Source organism: Ochotona princeps, chromosome 29 (assembly GCF_030435755.1).
Source record: "Ochotona princeps isolate mOchPri1 chromosome 29, mOchPri1.hap1, whole genome shotgun sequence".
In the NCBI taxonomy this organism is placed as follows: domain Eukaryota; kingdom Metazoa; phylum Chordata; class Mammalia; order Lagomorpha; family Ochotonidae; genus Ochotona; species Ochotona princeps.
Window position 1 is genome coordinate 13,124,192 of NC_080860.1, and position 18,292 is coordinate 13,142,483.

The 18,292-nt window shown below is 49.8% G+C and overlaps 1 protein-coding gene across 2 annotated transcripts in view; it reads left to right on the forward strand.

The window, feature by feature from the left end:
• The first annotated feature begins 799 nt into the window (after positions 1–799).
• Positions 800–18,292, forward strand: part of GRK3 (G protein-coupled receptor kinase 3) — a 112,607-nt gene continuing 95,114 nt past the window's right edge. The window contains exon 1 of one of the 2 annotated variants that reach the window (XR_009244387.1): positions 800–1,061. Coding sequence is in view for 1 of the 2 variants with exons in the window: in XM_058656734.1 (XP_058512717.1) it covers positions 949–1,061 (113 nt within the window). In the remaining variant the exon portion in view is untranslated. The remainder of the gene's footprint in view (positions 1,062–18,292) is intronic. The other variant, XM_058656734.1, reaches the window with a different exon arrangement.

Consider the following 18,292-nt stretch of genomic DNA (forward strand, 5'->3'; position numbering starts at 1 on the left):
TTCCCTAAAAACCTGACCCCCCCCTCTCCCGCCCTCTTTCTGCGCGGTGACTCTCTGAGGCGCTCCCGAGCGGTGACTTGAATCAGCTATGAGTGCCAGGCAGCGGCCACCGGGCCAGCACCCAGGGCTCTTTGCCCACGCGCGGTTCCCAGCAGGACGCTCTCGCTGCGGGTGGCCTGGCATAACAAGGAGCCCAGGAACTCTGCCCAGCTGGGTTCAGAGGAGGAGGCGGGTGGGAAGGGGGCAGGTTAAGGGTTCCAGAGTGTCTCCTACCAGCAGGGCTTTTCAGTATTACCTGGGGGACAGGTGAAACACTTGTGCATCCTGACCTCCCGGAGGGATGCTGTGAACAATGTCCAGTTGGAGCTCTGCCCGTGCTCCGGCCCCTTGGGTGTGTGGGTGGCGCGCGGGAGTGGGGGGGATGCTCTCTTGAGGTAGGGTACAAGGCTGGGAGGAGTGGGAAGTGGGGGACAGCGGGCGGGGTGAAGGCCAGGCGGGAGGAGGAGAAGGAGGAGGGAGAGGAAGTCCCTCGTGGCCACCCCGAGGGAGAGAGGAGGGGATCCGAGGGGTCGGGGAGGGACTACGAGGGGCAAGGACGTTTTGGGGCGCGCACTCCCTAGAGACCGTGGCGGGAGGAAGGGGCGCGTGCGCGGGGGAGGGGTGAGTGGGGCGGGGCGGGGCGGGTGGCGACCCCAACAGGCGCGAAGCCGCGGTGGCGCGCGTCTGGGCGCTGGTGGCGCGCGCGCGGTTGTGTGTGGCGGGGGGAGCCGTGCGCGCGCGTGCCGGGAGGAGGCGCGCAGGGAGACGGAAGGGGGGGCTGCCCCGGGGCGGCCCCCCAACGTTGGGCCGCGACGGGCGGGCGGCGGCGGCGGGAGCGCGTCCCGTCCGGGTCCTGAGGAGCCGCCGCCGCCGCCGCCGCCACTGCCGCCGCCAGCACCACTTGCCAACATGGCGGACCTGGAGGCCGTGCTGGCCGATGTGAGCTACCTGATGGCCATGGAGAAGAGCAAGGCCACGCCGGCCGCCCGAGCCAGCAAGAAGATCGTCCTGCCGGAGCCCAGGTACCGGCTCCCTCCCTGCCTGGGCCCGCGCCGTCGGCCTTCGAGGCCGCCAGCGACCCCCTGCGTCCGGGAGGGTCTGGAACTCAAAGCCTTGCCTGCCTCAGGGGCTTGGGGCTGGGGTTTGGGGCCCGGGGATCACCAAGGAGTGGGGCGCTGCGTGGCTGGCCTCGTTGGTGCCCGCCTCTCAAATGGGGGCAGCGGAGAGTTGTTGGAGGATTTGATCCCAAGTGTGCCGCGCGCCCCGGCAAGGCGCTGGGGATGACTCCGCTGGACCTGCCCGCGACCAGTCCCGGCTCCCAGCCCCATGTCCAGGGTAGTCCCTGGTTTGCTGGGTCGAACACCTGCTCCATCCCTGTCCTTGCCGGCCACCGCCTTGGGGCTCCACCCTGAGCCCTCCGTGGTCCCTGCTATTCCCCTTTCTAACTCCATCCTGTTTCCCGACCCTCAGCTCCATCCCTTCCCTGTGGGTGGGCTTCTGGTCTGGGGAACGCGGGTTTCACACCCTTTCTCCCTGGTGCTTGAGCCGCTGTGGTGGTTGGTGCTCTTTGCCTTTTTTTCTGCTGAGGTGCGCCAACCCAATAAGCTTCCCAAGGCTGCTTTCCTCCCTTCTCTGCCCTGGTCGGTGGGTCCTCAAATGTGCCGCCTTAGCTGCACTGCTCCTTGGCTTTCCACTTCATGAAAAAAAGACGGAGATGGAATTTGGACAACATGCATTGAATGGGTGTCCACAGGCGGGAAGGCAGGCAGAGAGGCAGGTTGCTGTTAAACGGCCCAAGGACGGGATCCACCGAACTGGTGAGAAGCTCCATCACAGGTTGTCACTTTTGGGATTTGTCCTGGATGAACCCGTGAAAGACTTTCTCAGTTTCCTGTCTCTGCCCCTGGAAAGAAAGCTCATGGGATTGTCAGCTTCAAGTTGTGTGCACCCACCCAGGCTACCTGATAGGTGGGGGATCACCATCCGGGGGTGGCCCTTTGAAGTGAACTAGCTATTAGTGGAATTACTGATTTAGAAGAGGCATCCTCTTAATAGTGAATTTGAAGCCATGCACTTCTTCTGTAAGATCCTTGGGTGGAAAGCAAAGCTGCTGTGTGTGTGGGAAATCTTCAGTCTTTCAAGTGCTGGGCACTTGGGATGGTTAAAATGTTAACTACATCCAAGGAGCAGAGGGGATATTCCTGTGACTGCTAAGAGACGAACACTTTGCCTTTTAGGAGTTTGTTCAGGAGCCCCAAGGCACACACACTATCTGTGGGTTTCTTGCTGTGTAAAAGCTAAGGGGCATGCTGTGGGTTTTTTTTTTCTCTTGGGTGGGGGTTGGGATGGTGGGGAGGTGGGTTTGCCTCTTTTCCTGAGTCTGTGTGGGGTTTGCGGGGTGGTGCTGTGCCTTGTGTCGGGAGCAGCACCAAGTGTGTGTGGATGTTTCTGGAGGGTCGTGAAGGGAACGATCCTACCCAGAGCTGAGCATATGTGAGTCTTGCAAAAAAAAAAAAAATCAGTAGCTTCCCATTTAGAGCCATTGACTTAGAGGAGTAGAATCTTCAAATCAAGTATGCACTTCATTAAAAAAAAAAAAGTCTTCTCTATGTCCCTAAAGGCCACATAAAATGTGGAATTGCCTTCTGCTTTTCCACTCCTCTTCTCATCCCCTAAGTAACCTAGGGGCTATATGCACAGATTCGATGAATTTCAGCTCATGGGCAGTATATATATATTTTTGGAGGGTGGGGGTGAGGCTAGGGAGGAGGGGGAGATTTTGTAACATTTTATAACATTGCTAAAATTAGGAACTTGTGTTCATTTTCGTCTTGGTGTTTTGCACTTCATTGTAACTTCTGTTTTTTTCCACGTTCCTCTTGGGAACCCACTTCTGCGCTTGGGGTAGTCCCTTGCTGGTGTGAAAGGCCTGTGCTTTACAGGGGTGTTTCCTGGTCACTGCTTTCCTCTTCAGGGACTGATTGGACTCTTCCAGGGGGGATGTTTTAGACTTAAGGACCAGTAAGAGGACCCTAATCTTAGAGACAAAGCCAGGAACCTCCTGCAGGTCTCCTGTGTGAGTGGTGGGGACCCGAAAAGTGATGGTGGTGGGGGACATCTTTTACTGCTTTTCCCAGGCCTGTCAACAGGAAGCTGGATCAGAAGTGGAGTAGCAGGGATATACACGGGATTGCTGGCATTGCAGGTGGTAGCTTTACCCGCTATGCCATGACACTGGCTCCCTGGTTGCTGTCCCCCCTCCCCCATCAGGGTCTTGTATTAGGCTACTGCAGACTGCTGCAGGGCTTTCTCTCAATGGCTCTGGCTTTAGCTCTGTGACAAAGCCATTTACATAGTGACAATCATCCCTGAGGCTGGGTTCACACCCAGTTAGATTGAAATGATAAGGTGAAAGCATTTTGTCGGATTTTTTCCCCTCTCCCAGTGGTTGGCAGTTAGCGCCCGTGACTGAGCTGGGAGCCAGGCAATTAGTTGCTGGAGCTCTGGATCCCATAGGATGTTTCATTCTGGGCAGAGAAGCCTCCGTGCAGTGGCTCGAAGGCCAGGTGACTTGAGTCTCTTGGCGAAGAACACAGGTGCAGTGGTTGGTAATGGGACTTCTGTTTGCACATCACCTTAACGTGAGCTATACAGTCACCTGTCTCTGCTATTCCTGAAAAAAGAGCCGAGATCGGTGCTTCTCTCAGTGTGTGAGTTGGAAACAGGGACTTGAACTTGACATTGAGATTTTATTTTTTTGAGCTTCCTTGTGGCAGCGACGGGTGGCCTTTCCTTTCCCAGGGTTCCACAGAAAGGCCACTGAAAGAAAACTGTTGAGGGCTAATGTAAATGACACGCAGGGCTGGCAGTCCCCTGCCAATTGTGGGAGAACCTGGGAAAATGGAACATTCTGCCCAGGGGAGACTTTGCCTCCCTGAGACGGCAGGAGGCAAACATTTGGTTATGTTGACACGTTATTCAATTAGTGAACCAACGAGTGTCAATCCTGGGAAAGCTGACTGTTTGTTCAAATTATATAGCTGCTGTGGTTTACTGAAGCATTTGTTGAGCTGCAGGCCCAGCTAAAACAGGTGCACTTGGACCTGCATGCCTGCTGTTATGGCATGGGAGAACAGAAACGTCTCTATTAAAATAGGCTCTGAGGCGCAGGTGGATCTCCATGTGGGGCTGATCCCTGAAGAGGGTTAAGACCACTTTTACCTTCAGCCCCATTACTCTGTTCACCTCTTTCAAGTGGAATGAAATTTAATTGGCTTGAAGCCAGAGTGTGAGAGAAGGATTGATGTGAACCTGGCTGTTTTGCCTGGAGCTTCATGTCTATGTATTGGACATTAAAAAATAAAAGTTTGTTTTTTATTACCATGATAGAGAGCAAGAGCATGAGGAGGGTTCTCCCATTCATTGATTCACTCTCCTGGTGCCTGTGACAAACGTAGCTGGGCTAGGTCGAGGAACTCCTGACCCCACCTGGCAGGGGCTGGCAAAGTTACTTGTGGCCTCCCAAGCTCATGAGTAGGGTGCTGGATTGAAAATGGAGCAGCCACGGCTTAGCCCAGACACTCTAACATGGCTGTGGGTAGCCCAAGCATCAGCCAGTGTGTCTGTCCCTGGAGTATCTGTTGCAAAACTGGTCCTCTCACAGCATCCTTACACAGCGACAGGAAGATCTGCAAAGAACAATTTTGAAGATATTTTGTAACTTACTAGGAGTGGCTCTGATGCCACTTCTTATACTGGCTGAGTGCCTAGTTGTGGGTGGGCGTAGTGATGCCCTGGGATGCTCTGAGGAACCTTCCCCCAAGCCATTTCCAGGAACCTACGTCTAGTGCTCTCCGAGTAGAGCCACAAAAGATGTTTGCTTTTAAAGTGCTTTGGCTTGAGGCTTCTGTTTAACCATCCATAGGTAGTGTTTGTGTTACTTTTATTATTCTGCATTCATAAAACACCTGATGTTTACTGAGTTTTTATTTATTAAAAATCATGTTCATTTGAGAGACAGATGGCTAGCTATCCCATATGCTAGTTTGTTCCCCAGAGGATGCCTGGTCTCCCACGGGAGTGGCAGGCACCTAATTACTTGAACCATACTCCATGCTGTCCAAGGTCTCTGTGTTAATAGGAAGTCGGGGTCAGGAGCTAGACATGAAACCTGGGCACTTTGGTGTGTAATGTGGGCATAAACAACACAATGCCCCTTGCTAAGTATTTTATACTAGTTTGTCACGGTTTCCCTGGGAAGAACAGTGCAGACACTGGATATGGGGTGTCAGGGTGATTCACCTCCTGCTGTTTACAATGCTGTCGGATATAACCAGTCTTCAAAAGCAATGCAGTTTGCTTCTCCTATGAAAATTGAATTTATTCTCTAATTTCCCCATTCCTACCAGCAAGCGAGTTGCCAAGTGTTTGAAAGATCCCTGTGTTTGGGTTGTGGGGTGAATTGCAGAGCCCACATGAACAGAAGGAAGAGCCTTCAGGAAGACAGTATGCCTTGTATGTTGATAGGAGTATTCATATAGATAAAACTATCCTGTTCTTTTTCATTCGAGTGCAGATTCCAAATGTCATTTGTTCTGGCCTCTCAGTGCGTTGTCTGTTTTCAGTCCAAGCGAAGCTGTGCCAATGGTTTGGAGATGCAAGTGCCACGTGTCTTCGCCAGTTCTTAGAAATAGATGTTCCAGGGTGATCAACGTTGGACCCAGAGTGGGCCCCAGTCAAGGGTTGTGAAATGCATCGAATCAGGAAGAGTTTTCTTAGATCTCTTGGAGGTACAGGCAGTCCCTGCTTTTATGCAGTCTCTTCTTAGAGGCAACCTCTTGAAATGCTTCCCCAGGACACTGAACTTGGCTTTTACCAAACATCTGTTAAGATGAGAAGGGGGTGGATGTAGGGCCTTTTGAGTCAGTGGGAGGAGGCCAGAGAAGAGACAGGGGCACAATAGTGGAGAGCCTGGCTGCCTGCATCCCCCAAAGCCCTGGCAACAGAAGGAGGAGCTGCACGCCCACGGAGTGGTCATGTACTAAGTGTCCTTTACTGAGAGCTTAGGCTCTGCTGGCAGTTGGCAAAAACTGGCTCACTGGGGGCCCCCTCGCTGGTCCTGGATGGTGAGGAGCACAGGTCCCGGGTTGCAGAAAAGCAGGGCCCTCTGCCCATTTGAGAGGAGGACCCAAGGCTGGGTGTCCCCCAGTTCTTCCCTTCTTAGTTCGGCTCTGGTTCTTCCCACCTTGCTTGGCTGGCCACCTCCCCAGATGAATAGCTGGGAATGAGCAAGGCTGCCAATGTGCCTTTATCTTTGGGGGAAGGTCATCTGGCAGCCTGTCCCTGTCAGCTGCCAGGGACTGTCCTCAGAGACCTACTCCGAGCATGCGACTCCTCTGGGAGGTGGGAGTGGGATGTGTGAAGACGGTAATTATGACTGCGTAAATCAGCAGCGGGCTCCTTGGGTTCCCATGGGGAGTGTCAGGGTTTTACCTCTGCTGTGTTTAACACAGGAAATGCAGCCTTGCTCGTGGTGGTCCTGAGAAACCACACAGTGCGCTTCCTCACCCCCTGACTCTCCAAACAGGGGAGCTGCCCCCCAACCCCACCTGGCCTCAACTGCCCGAAAGTCCCATTTCTTGGAAAAAAGTGAAAGGAAGACACAGTATTATTATTATGTTTGGTTTTCTTTGTCCTAAAAAAAAAAAAATCACTTTCTCTTCATAACAGCCTCATTAGGCTGCTGGAGGCGAAGGTACATTTCACACACTTGATGCTGTTTACCTCTGCTTATAATTCCTGGGACATCGGCAATGGGGAGATGGAGATGATGAACTTGACATCTTTCCCTCTGCTACGTGGGGATCTCTAGCACGCATCAGTCCTTTGTGTGCTGGTGGGGGTTGAGGGAGGGCAGGTGTCCCAAACCTGTCGCTGCTCCGTTCTTCCGTTCTTCCCCTTCTGTTGGGATCCCTGATCAGAATGTCGGAACCCCTGGATCCCTTGCGGTTGCACTGTGGGTCTGAAAGGCAGACGTCACAACTGGCCTCCTCATATCCTGCGAATGCTGCTGCTGGGTCTGGGCATCTTCCTTTGGGATTAGCTGAGTTTGAGCGGGAGCCCAAGTGTATTCCAACACTTTATACATAGGACATGACAGGAATGGCCTACGAGAGACCAGAAGACAGTGGTACCTTATGCTAAGTGGTTGGGAAAGGTTGTTCCTTTTTATTTATTTATTTATTTATCTTTATTGGAAAGACAGATTTACAGAAAGGAGAGACAGAAAACATCTTCTGTTGGCTGGTTTGCTCACCAAGTGGCTTTAACGTTGGAGCTGTCAAAAGCGAAGAGCCAGGAGCCTCTTCCGGGTCTCCCACGTGGGTGCAGGGTCCCTAGGCTTTGGCCCGTTTTCAACTGCTTTTCTAGGCCTCAAGCAGGGAATGGATGGGAAGTGGAGCAGCCAGGACACGAACCAGTGCCCATGATGGATCTTGGCATATGCAAGGCGAGAGGATTTAGCCACTGGGCCATTCATTGCTCCTGGCCCCACACAGGTCTGTCTTGCCTTGACCTTGGGCCTACTGCTTGCTTGCTGCCCCCATTACCTTCTCGCAAGATATCAGGAGCAGGAAGAAGTGATTGCCTGCATGGAGACAGTCCAGAACTCCATCCATAGTGACTTCAAAGCCACCAGTCAGTGCTGGCCCCTTACTTCCTTCTGTCTACTACCCGTCCTGTTGTAGGAAGAAAGTTCTAGGTCAGGATGCAAGGTACAGAGCTCTAAGTCCACTGGCAGTAGCTTTGCCAGGGGCCTCAGTGAATCAGTCTCATTCCCTGTGTTCCATTTCCCACCTTGTACAATATTATATGGATTCATTGCTGAGAGTCATACAATGTCCCAATTAAAGCAGTCTCTGCCTCAGGAGCTGTTTTTTTCCTCCTATTAACACCTCCTCACACATGGACAATGCACATGGTTCACTCCAGAGAAGAGGGTGGAAGAAACGCTGGAAGGCTTGGGTAGTCATTAGTTCACACCAGAGAGTTTTGTGGCTGGGGTTCCATACCGTGTGAGATGCAGGTGCCCTTTTCAGAAGTACGCAGCAGTGGCAGGCAGGAGGCAAGTGTTGCAGGGTGCCCCTCAACAAGTTTGGGAGACTGGAGGCATGGGAAACGGGGTGTTGGTCAGTGCAGAGAAGAGCCAAGTGTTGATGCCCCCCCCACTCGAAGATCCGTAAGCAGGAATCTGGAAGATTTTACCTCAGTTTTCTTTTCTTTTTTAAAGATTTATTTCATTTTTTTTTTTTAAATTGGAAAGGAAGATATACAGAGTGAAGGAGAGACAAAGATCTTCTGTCTGCTGGTTCACTCCCCAACTGGCTGCAGTGGTTTGGAGCTGAGCCAGTCCGAAGCCAGGAGCCAGGAGCCAGGAGCCAGGAGTTTCTTCTGGGTCTCCCATGTGGGTGCAGGATCCCGAGGCTTCGGCCCTTCCTTGACTGCTTTCCCAGGCCACAAACAGGGAGCTGGATGGGAAGTGGGGCCACTGGGATTGGAACTAGTGCCCATATGGGATTCCAGCACATGCAAGGTGAGGATTTAGCCACTAGGCCTGGCTCAGTTTTCTTCCTCTAACGTTAGTGAAATGTGCGTCTAGAACTTTCTGTACGTAATGCTTTGTATAGTTCCTTTTCTTTGCCTTCCCTTTCCCCTCTACCCTTCTTTCCCTGCCTCTCTCCCAAACCTGTCTGTCAGTGCACAGTAAGGGCAGCCCACAAACGTTCATGGGGCACTATGAACACATGGAAGCAGGCACTGAGGCAGATCTCCGCCTCATTTGAATGAACCAGATCTGTAGTGTAAAAGCAGGAGGTGATTCATCCTGGCCTTCCTGCAACATGAACAGATTACTTCTTAGTAACGTGGGGATTTAGCCCCTCCCATTTGAGAGGATCCTGGAGGGGGTCCAGCCCCCTCATGCCTTTGGCAGGTGCCTTCCATCCCTGATGCACAGGCAGGAGTCCCTGGGGAGCACCTCTGGGAACCGCGTGGTATGGGAAAAGCTGTCATGCATCCCTCGCACCCTGTCTCTTCCTTTCCCTTTGTGGTCTTTCTGCACCATGGGCTCGGTCCCTCCTAACTGTGGCAGAGCTTGAGATCTGTGAAAACAGCTTCCCCAGCCCGCGGTGGCGGCTGTGACAGGAAGCTGTCCTGCCTTTCCTCACTACATTGCTGAAGTCTGCACATGTTGGATCATCTTCCTACATCTGCCTGTGAGGATGAACTAGCTTAAGTACAAAGGCCGGAAAGATAGCTGTGAAAGGATCATCACTGATTTGGTTATGGTAAGACAAGTAAATAATGCATCCTTTACTGAACTTTGGGCTTCCATTGAGAGATTTTTTTTTGGAGGGGTGGGAGTGTTTGAATGATTGAGAATTCACAAAGGTGGGCAATGATAAGATACCACTTGGGCCACCTGCCAAGTCCCGGCTCCATTCTGGATTCCAGCTTTCCACAAATGAGTATTCTGGAAGGGAGTGGTAAGGGTCCATGGGTTTGGATTCCTGCTACCCCTGTGGGAGACCTGGATTGAGTTCCCATATCCTGGCTGGCTGCAGGTGTCTGGGGAGTGAACCAGCCACGGGAGCTGTCTGTAACTCCAATATATAATTGATACATGCAAATGAGTAAAAATAAAATGTATTTATATATCAGGGAACGAATATTTGCATCTGTCAGAGTTGGAAGCTTGGAAGTAAGGTACAGGTCGGTTACAGTGTGCTGAATGCTAGGCATATACTTCAGAGAGAATGAGGGTCTACATGATCTTAGAAGCAGCTGAGCTCCGATTATGCTGAAAATGATTCTAGGTTATGTGTGTGTGTTCTCTGTTGAATGCATGAAAAACCCATTGGCTGTGGAACGCTGCAGGGTTCCTATGCTTGAGTAATATGACATTGTTTTTGTATCTCGTGTGATGAAGTCAGTCTGTGGATTTTGATGATCGTGTCTAGATAATATGTCTGCTTACGTGTTGTGGTTGTTTCTTCTGAATTTTCTGCATCTGCTTTGAGGGTTTGACTGGAAAATAACCTCAGAGTTCCACAGAATGGCATTTGAACAGCTGTTGAATCCTGCAGACTTTCATTTTGCTTTGTGAATGTCTAAGATTGTGATGGTATTTTGGCTAAATCATTTTAAAAGATATGGAAGTATTCAGCATGGTGATAGGGTTTGTACTCCTTTTCAAATGGCTTTTCAGAATTTATTCATTTGAAAGAGACAAAGGTAGACAGATGGGGCCGAAGCTGGGAGCTGTGAGCTCCATCAAGCTCTCATACGGGGGTGGCAGGAACCAAATCACTGGCCCCATCATCCCTCCCTCCCACGGTCAGCAGCAGCTCAGGGTTGGGAACTTGAACCAGGTAGGGATGTGGCTGCCCACCTATGGTATATGGGTGTCTCAGCTGGTGTTTTAATTGCTAGGCCTAATGTCCACCATCCTACTCTTTCCAAAGTGCACCTGGGCCGCTATTATGGCTCAGGAAGTTAAGCAGCTGCTTGGGATGCCTGGCTTCCCACTGGAGTGTGGGTTTGAGTTCCAGCTCTTCAGGACTTCTGATTCAGCTTCCTACTAACGCATGTTGGGAGCAGGAAGTGATGGCCCGAGAAACTGGGTCCCTGCCATCGGTCTGGGAGACCTGGATGGACTTCCGGGCCCCTGGCTTCTGCTTAGCCCAGCAGTGGCTGCTGTGGGTATTTGAGGAGTGAACCAGTGGAAGGAAGATACCAGTCTGTGCGTCCGTCCGACTCTGTCACTTTGCCTTTCTAGTAGGTAAAAATGAACGAATAAATCAATTGACATTGAAAACCAAAAGTGAGCCAGTGTAAAAGGTCAGGCCAGTGAACCTTATAAAGGCCTTTAATCCCTACTCTTTTGAACCAAATTTGCTATCTTGTCTTGTGAAACAATACCCTAACTGGGAAAGGAGTTGGGCTGTCATCACAATACTTAGGCATAAGATAAAGTGTAAAGTTTCTGTGATATCTTAAAAAAAATCACTATTTATTTGAGAGGCAGAGAGAGAGAGAGAGGGAGAGAGTCAGAGAGACAGAGAGACACAGTGTCCATCTGCTGATTCACCCTTCATCTGCCTGCAGTGACTAGGGATGGACCTGGCCAAAGCCAGGAGCCAGGAGCTCAAGCTAGTTCTCCTGTGTGAGTGCCAGGCACCCCCTGCCGCCTCCCAGGGTGTGCGTTAGCAGCAGGCTGGAGTCAGGGAGCCACAGGTGGGAATCTAACCGAGGCGCCTGAAGCGGCCCATGGATGCCTCAGCTGCTAGGCCGCATGCCTGCACCTATACTGTCTTTTGCGTGCCATCCTGGAGGAGCCACTGTTTGTGTTTTTGTTTCCAGCGGATGTAGAGGAAGTTGATTACGCAAAGCAGCCCAACTAGATTTAATATAGAAGGGAAAAGTTACTTGTGTACAGTAGTGATTTTTTAGTAATGAATGAAAAGAAAATTATGTTCAAGATTTTTGGCTGTCTTTCTCCTCTCCCCTCCCATCCCCCCAAGTAAAACTATGAGAGTTTTTGTGGATGGGGACTCTTTAGGCTTTAACATTTGGTCGATTTTTTTTTAATCGCATGTGTAATAACAGCTAGTGTGTCTGTATTCCTGATCTGTAAGCAAATGACCCTGCTTGCTGCTGAAGAAATGATTTAGATTATCTAACAAATTCAGGCTACTCAGCAAGAAGAGCATTTCTTGCCAGAAAATGCCATCCTAGGAGACTGTAGAATTTTCAGTGAGGCGTTGTGGGTTACGGGTTACCTCGTGACCGTCTGGGGCAGCACAAACGCTGGTGGAACAGACACATACAAAAAGGCTTTGTTCAAAGCACCTTGGCGGCTTGAACCTTTTAAAACCTCCTCTCTTCTCCTCTTTTTTTTTTTTTTTTAAAGATTTATTCATTTTATTACAGCAGTTATACACAGAGGAGGAGAGACAGAGAGGAAGATCTTCCGTCCGATGATTCACTCCCCAGGTGAGCCGCAATGGCCGGTGCGCGCCGATTTGAAGCCGGGAACCTGGAACCTCTTCCGGGTCTCCCACACGGGCGCAGTGCCCCAATGCATTGGGCTGTCCTCAACTGCCTTCCCAGGCCACAAGCAGGGAGCTGGATGGGAAGTGGAGCTGCCAGGATTAGAACCGGCGCCCATACGGGATCCCGGGGCTTTCAAGGGAGGACTTTAGCTGCCAGGCCACGCCGCCGGGCCCCTCTCTTCTCCTCTTAAAAAACTCATGCTGGGTCCATTGGGTCCACATGAAGACAGATGATGATGTAGAGAGGCTGTCTCACTGGCCATGTCAGTTAGATCCTGGTGTGTAGTTGTTGGCTGACCTGATGATTTATTGTATGTTTGTGCCTTAGATTAAAACCTCAGGTTTTTTTTTTAAACACACATGCATCTAGAGCTTTATAGTTTACATGTATTCACATTTTAGCTTTTGAAGTTACACTTTGCAGTATGTAGAAATCTAGTTAAAAAGCAGCCTGTCTGTCTGGGAAACTGTGGCTCTCTACCTTAACGCTTGTGCCTTTCCTGTGGTCCAGGGTTCAGCTGGCAGGTCTTTCAGGTTGGAAACTAGATATCATCACAGTCCTGGATAACTGTCTCTTATCACAAAAGCTCACATGGCTAGCTCCACCTGCCTGGATAACTCTTTCTATAAGTCTGTCATATCTGTCTTAAGATGCTTATGGAAAATCCGAGAAGTTGTAGGTGCCCACTCCCAAGAGTGCACGCACAGCTGATGGTGGGTTGATGTGAACAGCCCAAAGATAACTTGAATGTCAAGTTGCCGGCAGTGCGTTCAACACCGACTCTCACAGGAGCCCCATGCCTATGTGGGAAGCTGAGCAACCATCACAGGAGCGGAGGCCAGCACAGACCAGGGTCAAGTGCTAGTGGGGTTGGCCTTCAGTGTCAGCACTGGGGACTGGGTCATCGTTTCTCTGTGGGGTGGCTTTATGACAGTGGGTGACTTCTGTGACAGCCTATCTTTCTGTGTTTGCACATTTCCTGTTCCCCTTGGTGGGGCTGTCCTCTCCTGCAGTTGATCGTTGAAGCCAACACTGGCACTGCCCGGACTGGGAGACCTTGCTGTCTCTTTGCCCTTTATGTCGATCTGCAGTTTTGCTTTACTGAGGGCAGGCTTCTTCTTTTTTCTTTCTTATTCAGAGATTCTTGGAAATGACTCCAGTATTGTCATCCCTATTTTAGCAGGAGGAAATTCAGGTTCAGTGGGAAGTTCATTGCTCAGGGTCACACGGATAATAAATGGCATAGCTGAACCTAGACAGAGGTCCCTGGATTCCGGATGTCGTGTGTTTTCATAAACTTTCATTAGACTGTCTTTCTTTTTTTTTTTTCCCGGTGGGTTTCATTCTAAGGACAGTAGGTTCTTGGATTTTGGAGAGCAACACTGTCAGCCTCAGACATTAGTTACTCACTTTGGACACTTGTCCAGTAAAGATTACCCCTGTGGCTGGCATTGTGGCGTAAGCAGGTGAAGCCAGTACCTGCAGCATTAGGATCTCACATGAGCGCTGGTTTGAGTCCTGACTCCTCCACTTCTGATCCATCTCTTTGCTGGTGTGCCTGCGAGAGCAATGGAGGATGACCCAGGTGCTTGGACTTCTGCCATCCAAGTGGAAGACTTGGAAGAAGTTCCTGGCTGTTCGGCGCCCCAGCTCTAGTGGCCCATTTAGGGAGTGAATCCTAACTGTGCCTTTCAAAAACATAAATCTTAAAAAAAAAAAAAAAAGAAAAAAAAAAAGAAAAGAGAGAGAGAGAGGGAGAGATTACCCCACAACAAGGATCTCAAGAGGTGCTCTAGTGACATAATTCCACCAGACGTTTTGACTTGATAATTAATGGGGAGCAATTTCTTAGAACAAGATGTCAGATTTTATCCTAAATAACAGGATCGTGGTGAACAGTGATGGCAGTGTTATAACTGAAAAAGCTGCCTGTCAGGGGCCCCTAAGGTTTTTCACATAGCATTTGGTAATGTCAAATGCAACTTTATTTTCTGAAGCAAAACTGAAATCCATCTCTCTCCATCAGTGGGTAAGTGCATAGCCTCAGCATGAGCAGACTTGACAGTTCCTATGGATACATAACTTGATACTTGTTAATATTAATAGTGCCTTTTGATTGCAATGGATAAGCTAATGGGTTGGATTGCATATTTAATCTCCGAGGAGAAAGGCTGTTGGGATTGTACCAAGGTGATGATCATTTGCCAGGGCCATATTCGAGAATGTTGATGTCTTTCCTCCTTTGATGGATGTTATATATGCTGAATTCAACTTTGTCAGTGATAACATGGATCCCTCTCAGCCTGTAAGTGACCTACTTAACCCCTTGTTCATAATCACAAGTGTGTTTACTTTGAAAATATTTATTTGAAAGAGTAACTGAGAGAGAGAGAGAAAGAGAGAGAGAGAGATCCCTTATCCATCAAGGAGTTCACAGTGATCAGAGCCATTCAGGCCAAAGCCAAGGAGCCAGGAACTCCATCTGGATCACCCACTTGAGTGGTAGGGGCCCAAGCATTTGGACCATTTTCTGCTGCTATTCTCAGGCACGTTAACAGGGAGCTGAATCAGAAATGGAGCAGCCAGGACTAGCACTGACATCCACATTGATATCCATATGCATAGTATTGCAGGTGGCGGCTTTACCTGCTATGCCCGACACTGGGACCCATAGGCTGTCTATCACCTGATGCTTTTCAACATATGTGTTAGTGGGAGGCTATCTGGCAAACTGGGTAGCCAGGATGTGACCCAGGCACTCTGCTATGTGACATGGGTATCCCAGGAGGTGGCTTAAACTGAGGTGCCACATTGCCCATCTATATAATAATTAAAAAAACTAGGGTTGGGGCAGGTATGTGGCTGAGTGGTTAAGATATCCTTCCACATGTCACATTGGCATGTCTGGGTTCAAGTCCCTGCTCCATTTCCCATCCAGCTTCCTGCTAATGCACACCTGGGGAGGCAGCAGGTGATGGCTCAGGTGCTTGGGGCCCTATCACTGCACGGGAGACCTGGTTGAGTTTTGAGCTCCTGTCTTTGCTCACCCTCAGCTGTTAGCAGATATTTGGGAAGCAAACCAGCAGATGAAGGAGAGGTACCCTCTCTTCACTGTATCTCAGGCACGCTTTCTGCGTTACGTTTTTAAGTAAGTAAAAATAAGTTAATTAAAAAAATACAAAGACTAGATGGCCAGGTATGAAGAGCCCAAGTGGCCCTCGCAGGGCCTGAGGCTTCCATTAGCCCTGTGAGGAGCCCCCCGTGGACCTAGGCTATAAATTCCCAGGATGGCATCCAGCATCCGAGACAAGTGCAAAACATCCCGTGCGACTCAGAAGGCTGAGACCTGGGGAGGAGGAGGAACTGTTCTTAGAAGGCTGCGTTAGAGGACTCAGAACAGGGCCCTGTGCCACTCGATGCACGAAGATGCAGGTGGCCCATGAAAAGATCGTCTGCAAGCCGAGTTTTGGGTGCTGTAAAAAGAGTGGGTGGATTTACCACCTCTGGACCTGCGTGCGGTCTGCCGATGGAAAGAAAGAAAAGAACACACACAGGTTACTACAGGGAGGAAGCATAGTAAGAAATAAAAAACTTGAGGAAACTATCCTTTCACATCCTGAGATGTGAATTCACATAGTCTTCAGTGAACTTCATAGAGATATGGGCGTCTGCCACATCCCAGCAATGAGATTCAGAAAATGACTCAGGTACTCAAGATGTGCTGTCCACCTGCTGAAACTCCACAGTGTAAAGTCTGTTATTAACAGTAACCACTTTTTATTCGAAATCAAAAGTTAGTTTGTCAAGACATCTCAAGCTGTTTTCAAAGAAGCGGTTTTGGATGTGCCGGTCCCGACCAGGCATCGTGTGGTCATTGCCAGTGAGGCCAAATGTGAAGGAGAACAACACTGTATTAAAAGACTTCACAGAAAGTCTGAATAGAAGGAGAGCCGCAGGTAGGGACCAGGCGGGAGATCTCAGCTTCTCTCCTGCCAGTGCTCAAAATGTAGGTGAGGACTTTAAGGAACCCTGCAAGTGAACCCCTAAATTACATAGAAGGAAAAAAATGGGGGCAAAAATGAACACTAGTATCTTGAAAAGTGGAATTATGGCAGTCTGCTGTGCCAAGTATAAAGCAGTGGTGTAGCGATGAAACCTGTTGATATGTGTGTGTCCCTTCTGTCGTCTGTCACTGGTCTGTCCGTTTATATGCCTGTCCATCCTACTTGTCACCTCTCTGTTGATCTGTCTGTCCATCTTTGAACCTTTCCATCCACCCTCCCATTTAGCTGGTGATCAGTCTGTCTAAACCGTCCATTTAGGTGCTACTCCGTCCCTCTGCCCATCCGTTCTCTGTTCATCCGTCCCTTTTGTGACTATAAAGAGGACATTTTGAGTTAAGGGGGAGAGTTGATATTTAGCCACTGCCGCTGACTATCACAATTGTAGTCCCTCTGCATGGCTACAAAAATAACTTCCAGAGTGCTTCATGAGATAACCACAGAAACAGTAACAGTGTGACAGTCTGAGGAAATGCAGTTCTGTTGGTGTGGAGAGCGCGTAGAGGGTGGCTTTCCTCTGGGTACCTTAGGGGAGCAGGCGACTGCATGTGATGATACAAATGAAGCTCTCAGGTGACAGAAGGCCATCACAAACCAGACAGAAACGCAAGTACAGGCTGAGCATGCTGTGTCTGAAAATGATTAGGAATGGGAGCTCTTTGGATTTCGGAATGGTTTTGCTTTGCTGGAATGTTTATGTAGACGTCATTGAGAGATCTTGGGGCTGGGATTTCAGTTTTTAAGTGCCAGTCACTGATGCCTGCCGGACACCTGCTACACATGGGCTGAAGGCAGTCCATGCTGTGTATTTAGCGCACCCGAAGCCTGACTGTGATGTGTCCCATGAGATTGTCCGCGGTGGTGTTGCTTGGGTGTTCAGCATGTTTGGGATTTTGGATTTTTGGACTAGGGATGTTCCATTCATGGTAGGAAAAAAAATGACCTCAGTGACCTTCTGTGGAGCATATTTTAGTGTGTGTCTCTGTCTGCCTGACTAATGTTCACTGAGATGCCGGCCTGCCTCTCGGTGTCCTGTGCAGGAGGGCAGAGGAGGCCTGGGCTGTGTTTGGATGTCCAGGAAGGCCAGTGCGTTCTCTCCCGTGAGCCAGCTTTTTGTGGCTGTCCATTTTGTCTGTCAGTCCAGTCATTGCAAAGGAAGAGTTTGCTTAAAAAAAAAAAGCCACAAAATACTGGACATGAACATCAAAGGGTGGTAATTTAGGAATTCTCACCTCGCTACAAAAATAAGTGAGTCTGAAAATAGAGACTGTTTCCGGCCTGGAATTCTTCCCCGCCCCCCCACGTTTTGTTTTGTTTTGTTTTGGTTGTTAATTGCTGTTTTGTGTTTTGCTTGTGTGGTCACTGTTTCAGTCTAGGCTGAACTCATGACCCCTCATGAGTTTGAGCCTTTGTTTTCTGTCACTTCATCCTTGCCCATGGTCCCCCCCCACCCCATGCTGTAGTTCAGACAAAGCAAGCTGGGCTCTGTGGCACTGTGTAGCCACCCCTGCGTGAGCGTCTGTGCCCGGCCATGTGGGCACTGCTTGTTTACTCTGCCCCCACCCTCTCCTTGCAGATGGTTGGTGGGTGTTAGGGCTCATGCCCTCCAGTGCCCGGCACACAATATGTAAGGAATCAGTGAGTGGATGCACGAATGAATGAATTGTTGCTTCTTTGCAAGGACTTTGCATATTTGGTACGCTGCTAGACAGAGCACATATCTAGAATTTTTGTTTCTTCAAAGACTGCCATGGCAAAGATATGACTAGAAATTCTTGGGTTCATTTTAGTGTGCAGAGCTCTGGGTCATCACTGAACACCTTTCCCAACTTCAAAAGCATAGAATATGAGAAAGATACGGTAAGGTAGGAACCCCTTGTGGCAGGAACTCCTCTTTTCATGCTGTTCCTGTGGGGAAAACCACTCTTGAGTTGGACCGTACTATTAACACATCAGTTTCACTCATCTTAGTTTTCGGACTAACTGACATGAATATGCATAAGGGATGGCATTTCATGGAATTTGTACTCTTGAATTCACTCCTTTGTGGGCTTTCATGGTGACGTGTCCTTTAGTGTGAG